We start from the raw sequence: 20,450 nt of genomic DNA on the forward strand, positions 1-20,450 counted from the left end.
AATCATTAAAGCTGAAGAAGAGTATGTGATAGGTGCAGGGGAGAGGCACACTGAAACATGAAAAGGACAAGGCCACATTGAGCCTTGACTATAAATACTCTGGCTACACAATGAACAATACAACTGAAGACTAGAGGCAGACAGACCATGAGGAAGCTATCACACTAATCCTAAAACAGAGATTACAAAGATCTGAACTGGCAAAGGTAGTATATTAGTTTCCTGTGGCGGCCACAATAATTTACCACAAACTGGATGGCTAAAGGCAACAGAAATGTATTCTTTCACTGTCTCACATTTCTGGAAACCATAAATTCAAAATCTTTCTTTGCCTCTTCCTGCCTTGTGTGGTCATCATTTCTTGACTTCTTTGACTGATGGCCACATCCCTCCAATCTCTGGCCACTGTCACCTTCACCTTCATATCACCTTCTCCTCCATGTGTCCATGTCTTCTCCTCCTGCCTTTCTTTTATAAGAACACTTGTCATTGGATCTGGAGTCCGCCCAGAAAATCCAGGATAATCTCATGTCAAGAACGTTAATTTAATTATGTATGTAAAGACCCTTTTTTCCGTATAATGTAACAATCAAAAGTTCCAGGGATCTGGATATGAACATATATTTTGGGGACCACCATTCAACCCATTATAGGTAAAAATTGTGAAGAGGGAGAAACAAATCTGAGAACTATTTGAGAGGTACAGTCGGCAAAATTTGATGTTTGATTGGCTGTGGGAGGGAAGGGGAGAGAGGAGTCAAGAATAACTTTTAACTGGCCACCCGAATGATACTACCTACTGAGATAGGAAACATGGACAGGGGTGCCTGAGTGGCTCAGTCAGTTAAGCATCTGACTTCAGCTCAGGTCATAATCTCATGGTTCGTGAGTTCGAGCCCTGTGTAGGGTTTTGTGCTGACAGCTCAGAGCCTGGAGACTACTTCATATTCTGTGTCTCCCCCTTTGTATTCTCCCCCATTCGCTCACTCTCGCTCTCGCTCTCTCTCAAAAGTAAATAAACATTTAAAAATTAAAAAAAAAAAAAGAAAACATGGACATAAGAAACCACTGAATGAAGAATATGGCTTCCCTTTAAACATGCTGATTTTGAGGTACACATGAAACATCTAGATGGAGATATTCAGCAGATAGCAGGACCTATGCAACTGACTCAAATGAGAGAGCTGGTCTCAAAAAAGCGATTAGGGAGCTTATGAGCATAAAAGCGGTAATTCAAAACCTCATAGAGAAACAGATTCTTAACTATGGAGAACAAATAGCGTTGCCAGAGGAGAGGTGGGTAGGATTAAGAGTACACTTACCATGGTGAGCCCTGAGTCATGTATTGAATTGTTAAATCACTATATTGTACAGCTGAAACTAATATAATACTGTATGTTAACTACACTGGAATTAAAATAACAAAACTTTAAAAATAAAAACCTCAAAGAGGATAGTATTGTTCAAAAAAAAATAATAGGTGACAAGAATTACAGAGGATAGAAAGGACACCTGGCAGTTTAAGGGGAGACAAGGGAGGAGCAGCCCATGAAAGAGACCAAAAATGAATGGTCAAACGGGTATGAATAATTCCAAGAAGATGTAGTATCCAGGAGCCAAGAGAATAGTTTTGGGAAGTGGGAGGAAATAAGCAATGTCAAATGCATGAGAAAGGGCAAGTGAGGAAAGTGTTGAAGCAGATGACAGAGGGGGAGATGTATCATATGGGTGTCCAGATGAAAAGCATAAAAACCATGAAAAAGCATGGTGTTCATATAAAAACCATGAATATTAGGCATGCTCAAAGAACAACAAGGAGGCCAGTGTGGTTGGAACAGAGTGAGCAAGAGAAGTAAGTAAAGGACTGAGAGGTAACAGGAGTCCTGGTCCTATAGGTCCTTTCTGGCCATTGTAAAGAGTTTGGCTTTTGTTTGGAGTGAATATGAGAAGTTATCAGAGGGGTTTCTGCAGAGGAGTGACATGATCTGACTTCTGTTTTAACAAGGCCACTTGGGCAACTATGTGAGAATAAGAGACAAGGCTCCAAAGACCTACTGGAGACAGACTGTAAAAGGAAAGATGTAAGTAAGGAGATAGTTTAGGAGAGAGTACTGCAACATCTCAACAAGAGATTATGGCAGCTCGGACCAAAAATCATATTCTTCCACATGTAAATAGTGGGCCTGCTCTACAAATAAAACTTCAAGGTACAGACCTAGTCCTGTATTCCAACCAGAAGGCCTACCTTAAGCCTCTTCTATAAAATAATTTTGATGCAGCCACTGTGTAGGATGCTTTGAGGAGCACTAAAGTGCAAAGTACAAAAGTGAGAACAAGAAATAAGACTCAAAATATATGTTGAAGACAGATTGTAGAGATCTAGGAAAGAAACCAAACTACTTCTGAAAAATCTCACTTGGCTGTCTTACAACATATTGCATTGCACACTACAAACTTGTAAGTACACATATGTTTCTCCCATAATTCACCATAAAACCCAGTGATTCATTCCTCAGCAAGAAGGATCCTGGAAAAGTTTGATTAAATTGAAGCCACTAGTGCTGCATCAGTGCTGAAAAATTCATGCTCAAGAGGAAAAAAAGTTAAAGGTGTTCTTCATTAGACTATGAGCCAACTGCACATTCTCAATATCCCCCCCATATCAGGAATTGCAATTAATATTGTGAAATAATGCAGCAAATTGAATAGCATTGCTTCACAAACTCTCTGGGTGTTGTATGAGACATTTAAAGGGTCAGAGCTTGGCAATAGCTTAGCACTCTGCGGAAATGACCAAGGGATATGCTCTACCTTTGGAGCCTCTCAGTCACTCAGGAAATTCTGAATTAAGGGAACAAGCTATTGCACATACAAACTGTATTCACTCTGAAATTTATTAGTGTTGCTCCAGCATCTTCTATTCAAATGCAGCCAGATTCTCTCCCATGGGCATATGATTTCCACTGAATCCAGGAGGAATTATGCCAATCTCAGAAGAGTACAATTGTTTCTTCAGCACTTGACAGCAAAACTAACATTTTAGTGCTGAAAATAAACATGCACATCCCAGCATTCTTTCATCCAGAAACATGTTGCACCTGAAGGTTTGATTTCCAGATCAGCTCACAAATGTTTGTTTAATCCACACTGTTCCTAAAATACTTTATAAACAGTGCCCTTGGACCTACCAACATGAGAACTTTGTTTCTGTTGATTTAATGACTATTTTTGCAACACTGGTTGCATGCCAATCATTGTGCTTGTACTGGGATTTCAGAGTTGTAGAATACAGAGAACACAGTTCTTGCCCTCAAGGGCTCACCTTGGACATGGTGATGACTATTTAGATGCAACTCTAAAAGCATGAAACATGACAGAAAAAACTGATGAGCTGGACTTCATTAAAATTAAATTTTTTTTTCTCTATAAAAGGCAATGTCAAGAAAATTAGAAGATGAGCCACAAACTGGGAGAAAATATTTGCAAAAGACATTTTATAAAAGCCTGTTATCCAAAACCCAAAGATCTTTTAACACTCAACAATAAGAAAATAAATCACCTGATTAAAAAGTGGGTCAAAGACCTTAACAGACATCTCACCAAAGAAGATATACAGATGGAAGGGGCACCTGGGTGGCTCAGTCGGTTAAGCATCTGACTTCAGCTCAGGGCATGATCTTGCTGTTTGTGGGTTGAAGTCCCGCATTGGGCTCCGTGCTGGCAGCTCAGAGCCTAGAGCCTGCCTCGGATTCCATGTCTCCCTCGCTCTCTGCCCCTCCCCTGATCACTCCCTCCCTCTTTCTCTCTCTCTCAAAAATAAACATTAGAAAATTTTTTAAAAGATACAGAGATGGCAAATAAGTATATGAAAGATGCTCCACATCATATGTCATTAGGAAAATGCAAATTCAAACCAATGAGATATGACTACACACCTATTAGAATGGCCAAAATCTAGAACACTGACAACACCAATGCCAACAAGGATATGGAACAATAAGAACTCTCATGTGTAGCTGGTGAGAATGCAAAATGGTATAATCACTATAAAAGTTTGGCAGTTTCGGGGCGCCTGGGTGGCGCAGTCGGTTAAGCATCCGACTTCAGCCAGGTCACGATCTCGCGGTCCGTGAGTTCGAGCCCCGCATCAGGCTCTGGGCCGATGGCTCGGAGCCTGGAGCCTGTTTCCGATTCTGTGTCTCCCTCTCTCTCTGCCCCTCCCCCGTTCATGCTCTGTCTCTCTCTGTCCCAAAAATAAATAAAAAACGTTGGGGAAAAAAATTTAAAAAAAAAAAAAAAAAAAAGTTTGGCAGTTTCTTACAAAACCAAACATTTTCTTACCATACAATCCGGCAATCACACTCCTGGGTATCTACCAAAAGAAGTTGAAAACTTACTTCCACACAAAAACCTGCACACAGATGTTTATAGCAGCTTTATTTATAATTACCAAAAATTGGAAGCAACCAAGATACCCTTCAGTAGGGGAATGGATAAATAAATTATGGGAAATCCAGACAATGAAATATTATTCAGTGCTAAAAAGAAATGATCTTTGAAACCATGAAAAGAAATTGAGGAAACTTAAATACATATTACTAAGTGAAAGAAGTATGATTCCAATTATATGACATTCTGAAAAAGTCAAATCTATGGAGACAGTAAAAAGACCGGTGGTTGCCACAGGTCAGGAGGAAAGAAAGGATAAATAGGTAGAGCACAAGTAATTTTTAGGGCTGAAAAAATACTCTGTATGATATTGTAATGATTATAACATAATACATGTCATTAGACATTTGTCCAAACCTATAGAATATATAACACCAAGCATGAACGCTAAGTTCACTATGGACTTTGGGTGATTACAATATGTTGGTATAGGTTCATCAATTATAACAAATATACTACTCTGGTGAGTGATGTTGATAATCAAGGAGGCTATGTATGTGTAGGGGCAAGGATATATGGGAAATCTCAGCAGCTTTCACCCAATTTTGCTAAGAACCTAAAATGACTCTAAAAAAAATAAAGCCTTCTAAAAAAAATGTTAAAGACATACAAAAGCAATTCAAAAAAAAAAAAAGCAACACATAAGACCAATAAACAAATTTTAATCTCAATGTTTTTTTAAAAAAATTTTGTTAATGTTTATTTTAAGAAAGAGAGACAGAGCAGAAGCAGGGGAGGAGCAGAAAGAGAGAGGGAGACACAGAATCTGAAGCAGGCTCCAGACTCTGAGCTGTCAGCACAGAACCCGACACAGGGTTTGAACCCACAAACCAAGAGATCATGACATGAGCCGAACGTTTAACCACCTGAACCACCTAGGCACCCTCTCATTAAAAGCTTTAAATGCAAAGTCACATAACATGCCACTTTTTCATCCCAGATATGGAAAAGGTAAGGAAAAAATGGTCATTGTCATACATTCCTGGTGACAGCATCTATTGATGCAACATTTGACAAGACAATTAAGCAAGTCATATCAAATACCTTTAAAGGTGCACAACTTTTGACCCAGTGATTTTATTTCTAGGAATTTATCCCAAGTAAATAACTATGCACATGCACAAAAATGCATACACAAGAATATCTTAGTAGCAAAACATACAGATACACAATAAAGAATTAAATGAAGCATAGTGTGCCCAAACAATAAAATGCTGTGAAATCCTTAAAATTGACACACTAGAAGAAAACTTAATTATTGAAAGATTTACACTAACATACACCAAAGATATAAATGGGAAAATATTATCCACTAAAAGATTAACAGTGTTAGGATTATGGGATTTTTATTTTCTTCTTTGTGTTTGTCTGTTTGTCCTAAATTTTCTGTAATAAGCATGGGCTGCTTCTGAACAAAAAAATTTTTTAATGTTTATTTATTTTTGAGAGAGAGAGAGCAGGGGAGGGGCAGAAAGAGCGGGAGACAGAAGATCCAGAACAGGCTCTATGCTGACAGTAGAGAGCTCAATGGGGGGTCGAACTCATGAACAGTGAGATCATGACCTGAGCCAAAGTCAGACACTTAACTGACTGAGCTACTCAGGGGCCCCTGAGAAAAAATGTTTTCATTGTTTGATCCCCTCTTCAAAAAAACCTACTGAAAAGAAATAAATTTCCTACCTTGTGTTAGGCACTTTGAACAAACTATCTCTGATCCTTAGTATTGTATAACAAAGTAGCTGCTATCTCTGCATTTTCAGTGAAAAAAAACTGAACAAGGCAGTAGTAGGTTTCCTAAGTGACTCAGCTTCTGTGATGGTTAATTTTATGTCATCTTTATTGGGCCATTAGGCACCCAGATTAAACATTATTTCTGGGTGTGTCTATGAGGGACATTTCCCAATGAGAGTAGTATTTTAATGGATGGACTCAGTGATGTAAATTCCCCTCCCCAGTGTGGAAGGGTCTGAATAGAAAAAAGCAGAGGAAGGAAGGATTTGCCCCCTTTCTGGATTCTTGAGCTGGGACTTCTGTCTTCTCCTGCCTTTGGACTGCGATGTATACCATTGACTCTTAGGGTTCTCAGGCCTTTGGAGCTACACCACTGGCTTTCCTGGGTCTTCAGCTTGCAGATGGCAGATGGTGAGCCAATTTCTCATAATAAATCTAGATAGATAGACAGATCAATCAATCTATAAATCAGTCCTATTGGCTCTGTCTCTCTGCAGAATGCTAATACAGATAGTAAGGAACAAGGCCAGGATACAGCCTAGAACTTCAGCTACTACTATTCACAATGTCCAGCTGTCTTTAAGACTACTGCATCAGCCATCAAAACTTTTCCACAGTAGTGACAGCACTGGATTCTAACCACCATTGGCCCAAAATTTAAAAATTGCTGGGCGCTTGGGTAGCTCAGTCGGTTAAGCATCCGACTTCAGCTCAGGTCATGATCTCACAGCTCATGGGTTTGAGCCCCACACAGGGCCCTGTGCTGACAGCTCAGAGCCTGAAGCCTGCTTTGGATTCTGTGCCTCCTTCTCTCTCTGCCCCTTCCCTGCCCATTCATTCCCCACCTCTCTCTCTCTCTCTCTCTCTCTCTCTCTCTCTCTCTCTCTCAAAAATAAATAAACATAAAAAAATTGCTAAAGCAGGCAAGAAGCCAATAAGGGTTTAGAAGCAATAGTATTAAAAATAGGCTTCTATCCAAGGATCTATATAAAGTACTATAAGCTACACAGAACAAAGGAATCAGATGGGGTTACTTCCTCTGAAAACTTCAATAACACAATCTTTAAACGTAGAGAAAAATCCATCAAAATCCAAGATTTGATAAGTTTGACACACTTCAGTGGAAGATCAGACCACATGCTTCACTCCTTCAAAAATGTTGATTATAATTATAACTATTCTATATACTACTTCTCAGTCTCATTTCCTACCTCCACTTAGAAGCATGGAAACATCAAAGTCAGGACAATGCTACCTGTCATAGTCTATAGGTCATCCTTCACATTACCAGCTTCAGAAGCTTTGGGAATTCTCCTAAATCATTTGCTTCCCTCAATAATTTCATTAGAGCTTCTTGACTATATTGATATATTCAACCTTGAAATAATGAGTTCCATAATTTATCACTCTCTGAATGGGCAGCATTATCTTCCATAATTTTCTTCAAGCTATATAAAGTTTCCCCATTATTCTAGTGTAGAGAGCATTGCAAGAAAAGTCTATATTTTGTGTTAATTATTACTTCAAACTTCAACCTTAATTTTAGTCTTTCTGTAGTCTTCCACCAAAAGAAATTCTCATTACAACATACCCTGCCAGGCACTATGTTGCTTTTTTTATTATTATTATAACAGTCCTATTAGAACCTTATATTCTGAATTTGTTGGTGCTTAAGGAAAACAGCTTTGCCTGTAATTCATTGTGCCCTGACCTTATGACACCAACTTATACTTGGCCAATTAGGGACAAGGCCAAACTGCATTATTCTTAGGTCTATTCAGTTAATAAATGACACATTTCTTTCATATAATCTTTAACAAGAACTCATAAATTGCATTCATTATGCCCCAAGAGATGAGGTACCAACGGTAATTCAGGTGGGTACATCTGAAAAGATTTGTCAGTTTCCTATTCCATTCTAGCCAGATTTTTTGGAAAACATTGGGAAAAGACTGAAATTTCCCACCAGCCTGAGACTTCATGCAAGTTTTTACAACATTAACTGGAAAAAACAAGATTCCCAACATGGCACCCAACAGACCTCGGCACATAAAATCAATAAGCACTGTGAGTCACTGCAGCAGGCAGATGTTCTTTATGGAACCTCAAAAGCCAAACAAAAAAACGACATTGCTGAATCCATTATGGAAAAGAACGGATACCGAGTCTCAATAATACTCTAATTCCATGGCATTTGAGTGTCTTGAAAGCCTGGCAAGTGTTCATAAACGTTTTATAATGCTTGTGGTCTTGAAGCAATGTCTGAATTCTTTCCAATGGAGTGAAAATTGCTTCTGTTGTCCTTGGAAGTACTGCTGCCACACTACCAGTTGCAAACTCAGACGTAGTGATATGCTCTCAGAGACGACAAGATAAGGCCTCATACAGACCAAACCTAAGTGCCAGTGTAGTTGTCTTCTGCATCGGTAGGGGGAAGGAATCCACAGTACAAGTTTTGAAAGCCATCCCTCCTGAACTGAAGCACTGCATCCCAGGTTTTGATTCCACACAGCTGCTGCCGAGAGAGGACCTTCTGAACCGGAAATGGGATTGCTACATGAAAGCTGCACAGCAGCCACACAAATAATGCTTCATTTCACCAACATTTGCAGCATAAGGTGACGGATCTTGTTTTGAAAATGTTAGGACTGGCAGCCTCTTTTCATGAGCTTCTGAATCCACCATGTTGCTTGAGATCTTTCTTACTCGGGGCACCTACGTGGCTCAGTCAGTTGAGCATCCAACTTTGGCTCCAGTCATGATCTTCCAGCTTGCAGTTTGTGAGTTCCAGCCGCACACTGGGCTGGCTGCTGTCAGCCTGTCAGCGCAGAGCCTGCTTTGGATCCTCTGTCCTCCTCTCTGCCCTTCCCCCACTTGCACTCCCTCAAGAATAAACATTAAAAAAATAAAAGATCTTTCTTACTCAAGAAGGATTTCTTTAACCCACTGCAGCGGGCTGAACCCATTGCAGCAGGCCCCCAGCTCCATGCCCTGTCACCAGCAGCCCACAGGTGGGCAAGCCCACAAGCCCTCATCTACATTGCTTTTCACACTTGGAGCAATTGGCATACAGATATATCATATAGTCTGCTTTATAACAGAAGCCTAAAAAATTGTTCCCGGAAAACTTACAAATTGGAAAAAGGAGCACAATCTTTAGATGAATTTTCCAAAAATCATTTAAGTTATTCCAAATATTTATAAAAAACCTTTCTCAACGATGTCAACCAAAACTCACTGCAAGAGGCTGTGAATTTGAGATGAAGATAATTTCTCTTCCTCTAAGTTGATTCAAAGAGAGGAATGGAGAAATTAGAAAGATAAAAATATCTTAAACCTGTAGTGTAATCCTGTATTCCATACACTGAGTCAAATGCTTTAAGACTCGTTATAGAGTTCCCAGTTTACTTGATTTACTTAGAGTTTAGGAAGTTCTCCACAGTACGGAATATAATTGTGTCTCATTTATTGTGGATTAGGTATGGTATAAAATTTGTGGTCATTTGATAATGGAAACCAAGTCCATTGACAGGAGTCTAACCTCTCTGTTGCAAAATAAGAATATTTCATTATTTTGATTTTCATCCCCCTTTTACCATGACAGCAATCTCTGTTAGCAATACCACCTATACTACACTTCTACTTCTACTCTCTCTTTCCTACCCCACAGCCAATACGAGTTAACTAGATTCCCTTCAAAGAGAAGAGATTCTAACACTAAAACAAAACTCTCACTCCTATAGAAACCCTCACTTAAAAAAAAAAAACTTAAAGAATTTTCCAAAAGTGTAAAAGCTACCAGCAGCTGCTCTGTTTCATAATACAAGATAATGTTCATGTGGAAAAACTGGGTGAGAATCCAGGAAGCGTCCAAAGTGATTGTCTTTGTGAAGCAAACATCTGTGTTGATGGGAAATTAAGACATACGCACACATCTGTATTCAGATGTCAAACACAATTCCCAAGGGAAGCATTAGAATTCCACTAGTTTTTTGGAAAAAAAATAATAAAGATCTCCTAAGCTTTGCAAAATTTTGTACAATAGCAGTCAAATGCAACTATACCAGACTAGGTCTTTCATCTGTATGTTCTGGGAAATAATTAGGAGAATTGGAACTGATTGTCGTAAATTCTTTTTAATAATTTGAGCATCTTCACCAACTCCTACACTGAGCCTACGATCCTTCTGTGCCACCAATGCCAGTCATGGAATTTGTTTATGATGACAGTTTCTTTCCTAGTCTAGTCATTGATTTTTCCATTCTACAACACACTTAGTCATGAATGTTGTTTATATACTCAGTTACAGAAACATTCCCGCACACCATGAGCAGTGGGGGCTGTCACTCATGTGCCACTACCTTGAAAAAATACACGTCTCTTCCCCCCATTCTCATTCTCCCTTCCAAGGATAGCTCACAGTGGAAAGATTACTTCACCGGTTTTATAAAATGTACTGGAGCAATCCCACTTCCTAAAGGAACCACACCCTTGTCGTCAGAAAAAGAGAATACTGGGGAAACACAAAAATAAGAAATGATGGGGCGCTTCAGTGGCTCAGTTGGTTGAGTGTCCAACTCGATTTCAGCACAGGTCATGATCTCACAGTTAGTGAGACTGAGCCCCTGCATGAGGCTACACACTGACAGCAGGAGCCTGCTTGGGATATTCATTCATTCTCTCTCTCTCTCTCTCCCTCTCTCTCAAAATAAATAAATAAAAACTTTTTTAAAATAAGGAAGTGATATATGTGAGCCTATCCCAACTCCTTTTGAAGATCAGCCCCCTGAGGGCAGAAAATATTTCTTCTTGGTGTTTCTTCTGGTACCAAGTTGCCTATGCAAGTGAATTCACCAAAGAAACTAATGATGAAACCCAAAAAGTGTTCTTACTATTCCCTCTATTTTTAGTGTCTTTCAATAAAACTACCTTTTAAAAAAGAAAGAGATAAAGGAGCAAGGATAAATAGGGTGAAGAAGCAAAGTAGCACTTTACAAACCCCCATCTCCAAGCCTCAGAGACAACCCACAAGGTACATATTCTTATGCTTATTTTGTAATTTTTTTAATGTTTATTTGTTTTTGAGAGAGAGAGAGAGAGACAGCCTGAGCAGGGGAGGGGCAGAGAGAAAGAGGTAGACACAGAACATGAAGCAGGTTCCAGGCTCTGAGCTGTCAGCACAGAGCCCAAGGTGGGGCTCGAATCAGGAGCTGTGAGATTATGACCTGAGCCAAAGTCGGATGCTCAACCAACTGAGCCCCCCAAGCACCCCTCTTATGCTCACTTTTAAAATGAAGAGTTTAAGGCTTATAAAAGGAGGTAAGGGGCTCCTGGGTGGCTCCGTCGTTTGAGTGTCTGACTTCAGCTCAGGTCATGATCTTGCGGTTCATGAGTTCAAGCCCCGCAATGTGCTCTGTGCTGACAGCTCAGAGCCTGGAGCCTGTTTCAGATTCTGTGTCTCCCTCTCTCTCTGCCCCTCCCCCAACTCATGCTCTGTTTCCCTTTCTCTCAAAAATAAACACTAGAAAAAAACATTTTTAATGAAATAAAATAAAATAAAAGGGGGTAAGTTGTTTGTGGCACACAACTAAAAATTGTCAGAACGAAGTTTCAAATTCACTGATGAGTACCTAGAATTTAGCATTTATATATTGCCAGGTAAGTGCAGAGTTTTTGGCAATTGATCCTGAATGAAAAAAAAAAAAAAACCACACTACTATCATCTCAATATCTGATAAAGTTAGTGCAGTCGAAACCTCATCTTAGCCAGAAAGCAATCTTAGGAGAGCATCCATAAAATTTCTTAAAACTTAAAAAGTTTGTTTTTTTAATTTTTTTAATGTTTATTTATTCTTGAGAGAGAGAGAGACAGACAGACAGAGCATGAGCAGGGGAGGGGCAGAGAGAGGGAAACGCAGAATCTGAAGTAGGTTTCAGGCTCTGAGCTATCAGCACAGAACCCAACGTGGGGCTCGAACTCATGAGCTGAAGCCAAAGCCAGAAGCTTAACCGACTGAGCCACCCGGGCACCCCAAAACTTAAAAAGTTTTAAGCAACACAACTTCCTGATGAGTCCTTTGTAATAACTACAAAATGTGTATATAATGAAGCAAGTTGTTTTATAAGGTTATTGCCTACAAACTAGTAAAGAGTTGGAGGACTGTATTAGTTTTCTATTGCTGAGTAATAAATTACCACAAATTTAACAGCTTTTTAAAAATACCACTTATTAATGCACAGTTTTGTAGATCAGAAGTCCAGCATAGTATGCCTGGGTTCTCTACTCGTAGTACTACAAGGTTGAAACAAAGGTGTTGGGCACCTTGTCTGGGGCTCTGAGGAAAAGTCCACTTCCAAATTTATTTTTGTTGTCAGAATAATTCACTTCCTTGCAGTTGTAGGACCGAGGTCCCCATTTTCTAGATAGTTGATGCCAACCCAGAGAAGACTGACTGCGTTTGAATGGTTATGTGTTTAGGTCAGGCGCACCTGGATAAAGTCAACTGTGCCATGTAACATGATCTAATCACAGGAGTAAAATTCCACAAATTCTGTCTGGGGAATTAGGGAGAACATATATAGCAGAGGCAGGGGTAAAAAGTCTTGGGAGCCATCCTAAAATTCTGGTAGGAAGTGGACAGATTGAAAGTAGTATATCTGACATGTTGAGCAAAAGAAACCAAACACGAAAGAGTACATACTGTTCTATTCCATCTATATGAAGTTCAAAATAGGCAAAACTAATCAGTGCTGTCAGATAAAGTCAAGTAGTGGTGACCCTTAGTGCCAAACAACAGTATATAGGAAAAAAAGGATTTATTCATTTAACAAGTACACATTGAATGCCTCTCAAAGCTAAATAAAGTGAATTTCATGGCAATCAAGATAAGGCCTCTGTCCTCAAGTAGCTTAAAAATCTATCAGGGAAGGGCGCCTCGCTGGCTGAGAGCATGTGACTCTTGATCTCAGGGCTGTGACTGTGAGCACCATGTTGGGGGATGGGGTAGAGATTACTTTAAAAAATAAAATCTTTTAAAAAGGTAATCTATCAGGGAAAACAGAGACTAAGAGTCTACAGACTAAGAAGCTAATAAATAAATATTTACCATGAATTGTGATAAGCCTCACACATGGAAAAATAGGAGGCACTCTGAGAACACAGAGTAGAGGAACACAAAGTAGTTTAGGGGGCCAAAAAGTGATATTTAAACCAAGACCTGAAAAAATTTAGGTAGGCAAAGAAGGGGTAATACTTGACTTGGTGACACTGGTTGATTGTGAACTGATCATCACTTACCTGTAAGACATGACTACCTAGAGGCCATATAGTCTCTGTCTCCATCATTATGAGAACAGTGTGAGGAACAATGGAAGCACTAGCACTGCTCTACACTATGCTGGCCAAACAATTCCTTTAATGCTATGACATTATCAGTTCTAGACATTCTTCCACCAAATGAATACTGACAAGGTAGAGAGTGACCTGAAGGTAACCATTGCCACAGCATAGAAGCTTGAATCAGTGTGAAAAGAGCATGGCAAAATAGCCCAGTTGCTTCATGTTCAGGTTCTGGAATCAGACTGCCTGGGTTGTAATCCTAACTCCATCACTTGCTGTGTGTGTCCTTGATCATTCACCTTCTGCAAGCCTCAGTTTCCTCATCCCTAAAATAAGGCAATAATGTAAAAATTGCCAAGTAATTAAAGAGTAGCTTCTTTAAGAAATACAGGTGTCTTCAGGTGGAAGATGTTTTAGACTCCTTCTGCGTAAGTTATGGTGCTGGTACATTTTGAATGCATATGAGGAAGAACTCTTCTCCTGCCACCCTGTCTGACTCACCAGCCATACCCAATTGTCATTGCCCAAACACACAAAGCTCACTTCAATGCCTATACATTTTTCCAACTTTTTCCTTTCCTCTGGCATGTCCTACCTACTCTTGTTTCATCAAACAGTTTCTATTCATCCTCCAGAGTCTCAGCTCATGCATTGCCTTGCTGATGAAGATGTTACTGTCTGTACAAGACAGAACTGGGTGATCATTTGTCCATGATCTCAGAGCACTCTGAATATATCTATTTCAACATGCAAACTGTACCATAGTTGCTTATTCATGCATTCATCTCTCATTGTTATGAGCCTCTTGAGGGGTAAGACCGTACACAGCACTTGGACCATGGTAGGCAGTAAAAATGTTCACTGAAAGAACTGAATGAATGAATACTGATGTAATTGGCAATAAATTCCTGCCACCAGTAATATTTAAACAAAGACTATCAGGCATATACAGAGAGTATTGGAGTGTCTGACACTCAACTTGCTAATCACTGAACAGGACCCTCCAAACCTGAGAGTCCTTAGTGCTAGATGAAGAAAACTAAATCACAAGGGCAGAGAAAAGGAAAAGTTGTATGTTCAGGGAATCGCAAGTGCCTCTGTTTGCCTGAGCAAGAGAGGACAGGATAGAGACAGGTCTGCAGCAAGAAAGTGATGGCACACACAAAAGAGTAAAGAACAATTATTAATAAAGCCACTACTTGAGGGATGCCTGGGTGGCTCAGTCAGTTGGGCGTCCGACTTCAGCTCAGGTCATGATCTCACGATTCATGGGTTCGAGCCCCACATCGGGTTCTGTGCTCTCAGCTCAGAGCTTGGCACCTGTTTCGGATTCTGTCTCTCTCTCTGTCTCTCTCTCTTTCTCTCTCTCTCTCTCTCCCTCTCTCTCTCTCTTTCTCTCTCTCTCTCTCTCTCCTCCTCCTCCTCCTCCTCCTCCTCCTCCTCCTGGCTCGCACTGTCTCTCTGTCTCGCAAAAATAAATAAACATTCAAAAAAATGTAAAGGTACTACTTGATAGCGGTGGGCAAGGTAAAGTGCCCATCATGGGATGATAAATCTTGCAGAGCCTAGCAATAGCAGACAGCTGATTTCCACCCATGGTTCCAACAGGGCTAGGGGAAGCAAGTAGAGTTACCAGAACACTGTAAAAATGGATTGATTTGATGTGAGTTCTGGCCTAAGTAGAAGAACAGGACTTGGTCTCTGCCAAAATCAGAGTTCTACAGAAAGAGAGAAGGGAAGAATAAATATTTAGGCATCCCATCACCTTCCAATATCCTTTCAGTGCCAGCCAACAGCCAGACACAACAAAAATCTGGACAGCAAGGAAGTTCAGGGGAGGCAATCTATAGAAGTCAGCCTTCTGAACTCCAGAGTAGGTCAGAGAATGAGTAACAGTAGACTAATGGTGTGAACATCATTTGGTGAGCCCTCAGAGTCTAGGGTTTGGGGGTGACATGATCCAGGCTTCATCTGAGGATGTTTAGTCTAGTGGCTGTAATCAGAATGAACTCTGAATGGGGAGAGGGAGATGGAGGCAGGGAAACAAACTAGGAAATCACTGTAATGGCTCAAGCAAGGCGGGGAGGAACATAAGCAAGGGGACGCACTCACTATTCATATCAGCCCCTTGGATGGCTCTTGATTCTCCAGCAGGTTGCACAATCCCTGGGCTGTTTACCCTCCTTGCAAGCAGCCCACCAAGTCACAGAGGTGGAAAATAAAGGTCTCCAAACTGAGAAAATGTTTCTGGTGTATACCTTTCAGTCTCCCCCTGATATTCACTTTCTCTCCTTTGCTTTGTGTCTGTATATACTGCGGCTAGAGGAAACTAGCCGCAGCAACTGGAGGTCACAGAGCAGAGGGCAGTAACTGAGCTTCTTACCACAAAACGCCCCCCCACCCAAAAAAAATGAATAGAGATCCACAGGAAGAAAGCCCTGCTTGATTATCAGTCACCATTTCTCCCAAACTGTGACATCTTAATGCTTCTCTGGCTATCCTCCCTCTCTTCATACAGTGACCAAATCCATCCTTCCTGCCTTCTCCCTCCCAAAAACTATCTTCCTTGGGCCCCATCTCAAAGGGACTCATTCTCAGATATTACATTCAAAAGCTTTCTGACAACATTTTCTACAACTAGATCAGCACAGAGATGACTAGAAGAAGCTTCATGTGACTCTATAACATACTCTGTAACTCTTGTCTTTCTGCATGAGCAGATGTAGATTCCTTCTTCCAGTGCCACTATATCTTATCTCCATCCCAGCATGCATCACACCACATCAGCACCCAGCCATGGTGGGTGCAGCCAGAGTAGGCACCTGATAGTTCCTTTTACAAGGCAGATAGGAAATGGCTCTGGTTTTATTTTTTGTTTTCTGTTCAGAATGAGACTCTTTTTATTAGTAATATTATTATGCAAAGTTTCCTAAAATAAAAAGAGCCAGTAACTACTTTAGTCCTTAGCTGTTTTCTGAGACACTATGCAGCAAGGCCTCACTGGATTGGGATTTACTTCTTTTCTCCACTGCCTCATTAGAAGCTTATCTCTGCTAAGAGGATTACTTACAATACAGTATCACTGAGCACATGGGGAGCCTTTAAAGATTTGTTCTTCTCTCAACAAACTCCTTGCCACGCTTTTCAAAATCAAAGTGTGGAAGGAAGAAACATCTGAAAAAGAAAAAGGCTGAGTTACCACACACCTAGAAGCTTTTCCCCTACTCACTCATTACTATTTTCATTAGCAACATGAATCAACAATTCCCGATAAATAATTTCTATTCTCAGACTGAAGGGTAAAAATAATACAAAGCAGCAACACAACACGTGTGTGTGTGTGTGTGTGTGTGTGTGTGTGTGTGAGAGAGAGAGAGAGAGAGAGAGAGACAGAGACAGAGAGACTGTGCTCCCTACACACATACACACACACACACACACACACACACACAAAAGTACACACTCATTCTTTCTAACTGGTCCTAAAACAATCCTGTTTGCACGATTAGAACTGCATTTGAGGATGAGCACTGGGTGTTGTATGGAAACCAATCTGACAGTAAATTTCATATATTGAAAAAAAAACGCATTTGAGTCAGAGTTCTTAGAACAAATGAAGAGTTCATGAGAATCTCCCATGCCACCTGTCTGTCTACTCCCAAGGATAACAGTAATACCAGATGGTCCATCCATTAGCTTTTGCTTAGATTCAGGGCTGTTGTGGAGACAGTCAGATGCCCCTAAATGGAAAAGCAAGGCCAGTTGAAGGCCAAAGTGGCAAGAAACCACTTAGAAACCATGTGTGCCCTTGAAACAGTAAATAATACTGTGTGGATTCAACAATTCATTTTGTTGATGAACCTAGGACACATTTATCTTACTAAAAATTTGTCTTTGTTTTCAGACATCCTTTTATTTTTTATTCTTTATTTTTTTAATGTTTATTTATTTTTGAGACAGAGAGAGACAGAGTATGAACGGTGGAGGGTCAGAGAGAGAGGGAGACACAGAATCCGAAACAGGCTTCAGGCTCTGAGCTGTCATCACAGAGCCCAACACAGGGCTCAAACTCATGGACCACAAGACATGACCTGAAGCAAAATCGGACGCTCAACCAACTGAGCCACTCAGGCGCCCCCACACATCCTTTTAAAAACCAATTTTAGGGGCGCCTGGGTGGCGCAGTCGGTTAAGCGTCCGACTTCAGCCAGGTCACGATCTCGCAGTCCGTGAGTTCGAGCCCCGCGTCGGGCTCTGGGCTGATGGCTCGGAGCCTGGAGCCTGTTTCCGATTCTGTGTCTCCCTCTCTCTCTGCCCCTCCCCCGTTCATGCTCTGTCTCTCTCTGTCCCAAAAATAAATAAAAAACGTTGAAAAAAAAAATTTAAAAAAAAATAAAAACCAATTTTAATGACGCTTTCTTTAATTCTCTTTCTATTTGTATCCAGATCTGTTTTCCATACAAAGAGCTACACAAACAAATTATTGGAATCATTACCCTTGATGTGATCTAAGTCTCTTTTATTTGACTATGTTTTTTCTTGACTTTCAGATAAACACATGGCAGTTGCCTGCCCAGTGGAGCCCAGTGCAAAAGGTGGGGGTATGGCCCAAAGAGGTCTAAGATATAGCAGTCTCCTCAGAATGGGTGGGAGATCTCGCCACAGGTAACAGATGGTTGGTTAGGGCTGCGTGGATCTGTGCTGCTACAACCATCATCCAGGCAGTTGCTCTTTCATCTTCTGATGGGTGGTTCTTGGCTGTTGGCTTAACTTTCAGAAAGCATTCCACTTTCCCAAGCCTCATGGACCAGCTCCTGCTTTTGCATCTTATTTTCTCTAGCAGAAAGGAAAGGAATCCGTACTGGAAAGCTCTGAGAATAGGGGAGAGTGAGTAAATGGCTTTATTTTCCTCCCTCTAGTGGAACATAAGTTCTTGAAGGGCAGGAGCAGAGGAGAGGTGGTGCGTTACAAATTATTAATGTACTAAAATAAGCCAATCATAGGAGCATCAGGCTTCTTTTCAAATCAAACCCTGGCTTTTCTGAGGAGGAGGAGAATATGAGCAGTCTGTTGAAAACTTTCTTGGTTTTCAACAAAACATCATTATGTTTCGCTTTGTTTTGTTTTTCAAAAAACATAATTTTCCTGGCTGTGATATGAAATGTTTCATTTTATCAGCTGTGTTAGGCAGTTCAGCTATGGCTATAAATGGTCTCTGGCTTTTGTCATTAGAATGAGTTGTTCAAGTGCACGGTACTCAAAGATGATGTCCTCAAACCATTACAAGCAAAATTCTTTCATCCTTAATTCAAGTAAACATGTCTGGAATAACTTTTGAATCTTGGCATGGGCAAGGGTGTTCTCTTAGAGTCACTTTGCGATCAGTTATCTATAGTAATCTCATCCTCATACCCTACCAATCAGTAATGGCATGTGCTTGAAAAGCAGCTGGCAAGGGTCTCACCTACATGATCTATACATCTGGAACAGGGAAAATTAACTGATATTCAGGCATGTGAGAAAAGCCACATGGCAGAGCAGTAATGCACACTGACTCCGGATGTTTGCCTGGATTCAATTCCCATATCTGTCACTTTTTAGGGCAAGTAGAACAAACAATTTAACCTAAGAGTTATAAATGAAAAAGACTTGGATAAGGACTTAGTACATGGTAAGTACTATACTAAGTGTTAGTTATTGTTATTAAGTCAAGATCTTGGCTTTAACAGGGCTTTAAGCCACCACCAAGAGGAATGAAGGATCCAATTCCTAGTTTTCCTCCTACTGAAGTGGCCAAGTCATCTCCCATGCCATTCACCAGTCCTTGCTGAGGCTGCCCTGTCTTGCCAGTAATGCCACCATACTAAAAACAATATTCACTGCTGCCCTCTTCAAACTCTCAGTGCTGCCCTCTCAGTTTCCCGAGTTGATCCTGTTGCTCTTGCAAATATAAGGGAGGATTCTCTTTCACCATTGCTGCATCTCTTCATCAGACTAAGTGTGACCTTGCTCTCTCCATTTTTTAAACATATCACCTATAAAGGGTAGTTGCATCATTTTAGTTTTCTGCAGGACTATCTTTCAAATAACTTGATAAAACCTATAACATGAGTCATGTCAAAAACAGCTCAAACATTCTGCTCAGAAAGTACTTTCCCAGAGGTGAAGAGTTAAGATGGCAGAGAAGTAGGGGAACCAGGATCTCCCTTGTCCTTCAAACACTGCTGTATTGAGGTCAGAACACTTGGAACGCCCAGGAAAGCTATTGGCAGAGTGACAGAAAAATCTCCACAGATAGAGGGAGACAGCTTGGTGGGACAGAGGTACTTGTATGCGAATTAGGGAACATAAAATAGTGTGGGTACTGAGGGGAGGGGTCCCCTTCTGTGGAAAGACAAAAGGGAGAGAAAGAGAAGCTGTGGATTGTGGTTTTGTGTTAGGACAAGAGAAAAACCTCTCCAGACCACAGATTAGGAGACAAGAAATAGAGTACCAGTCTCCACTCGTAGATGGGAGTTTTCAAAAGTGCCCAACTTTCTGCGACTTTCTCTGGGCTGAAGTGCCACTGTGAACATGCACCCGGGGAGAAGGGAGCCAGCCCAGGGCACGGTAGTGATCTCAGGGGTGCACTCAGAGAGAAAAGTTCCCTCTCTTGAGTACTGTGGGAAGAGGGTATATTGCCTCCCCCCCTCCAAGGACAAAAGACCCTGCAGGTGCCAGCCATATCAGCAGGTTGGAGTGACTACCCCAGAACCAAGTTGCACAGTGCGGGACCCTTTAAGTCATCCATCAGGTTTTGAAGCCCAACTGAGCGCCTAAGAGGTATGGGAGACTATGGAGTAGGACAGGCCACCCACCCATGAAACTCTATGAGGACTGGCTGAACAGCGTGCTTTGTGACACTGGGGCAGGGAGGAGAGATTGGGGTGTC

At 40.9% G+C, this 20,450-nt stretch overlaps 1 protein-coding gene and 1 pseudogene across 2 annotated transcripts in view; both read right to left on the reverse strand.

Annotated features, from left to right (window-relative positions):
- GIPC2 (GIPC PDZ domain containing family member 2) overlaps positions 1-20,450 on the reverse strand; it is a 453,978-nt gene that overhangs the window by 241,423 nt on the left and 192,105 nt on the right. For both annotated transcript variants that reach the window (XM_058716908.1, XM_058716907.1), the window contains exon 6: positions 16,590-16,693. In XM_058716908.1, the coding sequence (XP_058572891.1) occupies positions 16,599-16,693 (95 nt within the window). In that variant the 3' untranslated portion in view covers positions 16,590-16,598. The remainder of the gene's footprint in view (positions 1-16,589; positions 16,694-20,450) is intronic.
- Positions 4,693-9,886, reverse strand: LOC131504517 (mitochondrial nicotinamide adenine dinucleotide transporter SLC25A51-like; annotated as a pseudogene).

This window comes from Neofelis nebulosa, chromosome 2 (genome assembly GCF_028018385.1).
Source record: "Neofelis nebulosa isolate mNeoNeb1 chromosome 2, mNeoNeb1.pri, whole genome shotgun sequence".
Classification (NCBI taxonomy): Eukaryota; Metazoa; Chordata; class Mammalia; order Carnivora; family Felidae; genus Neofelis; species Neofelis nebulosa.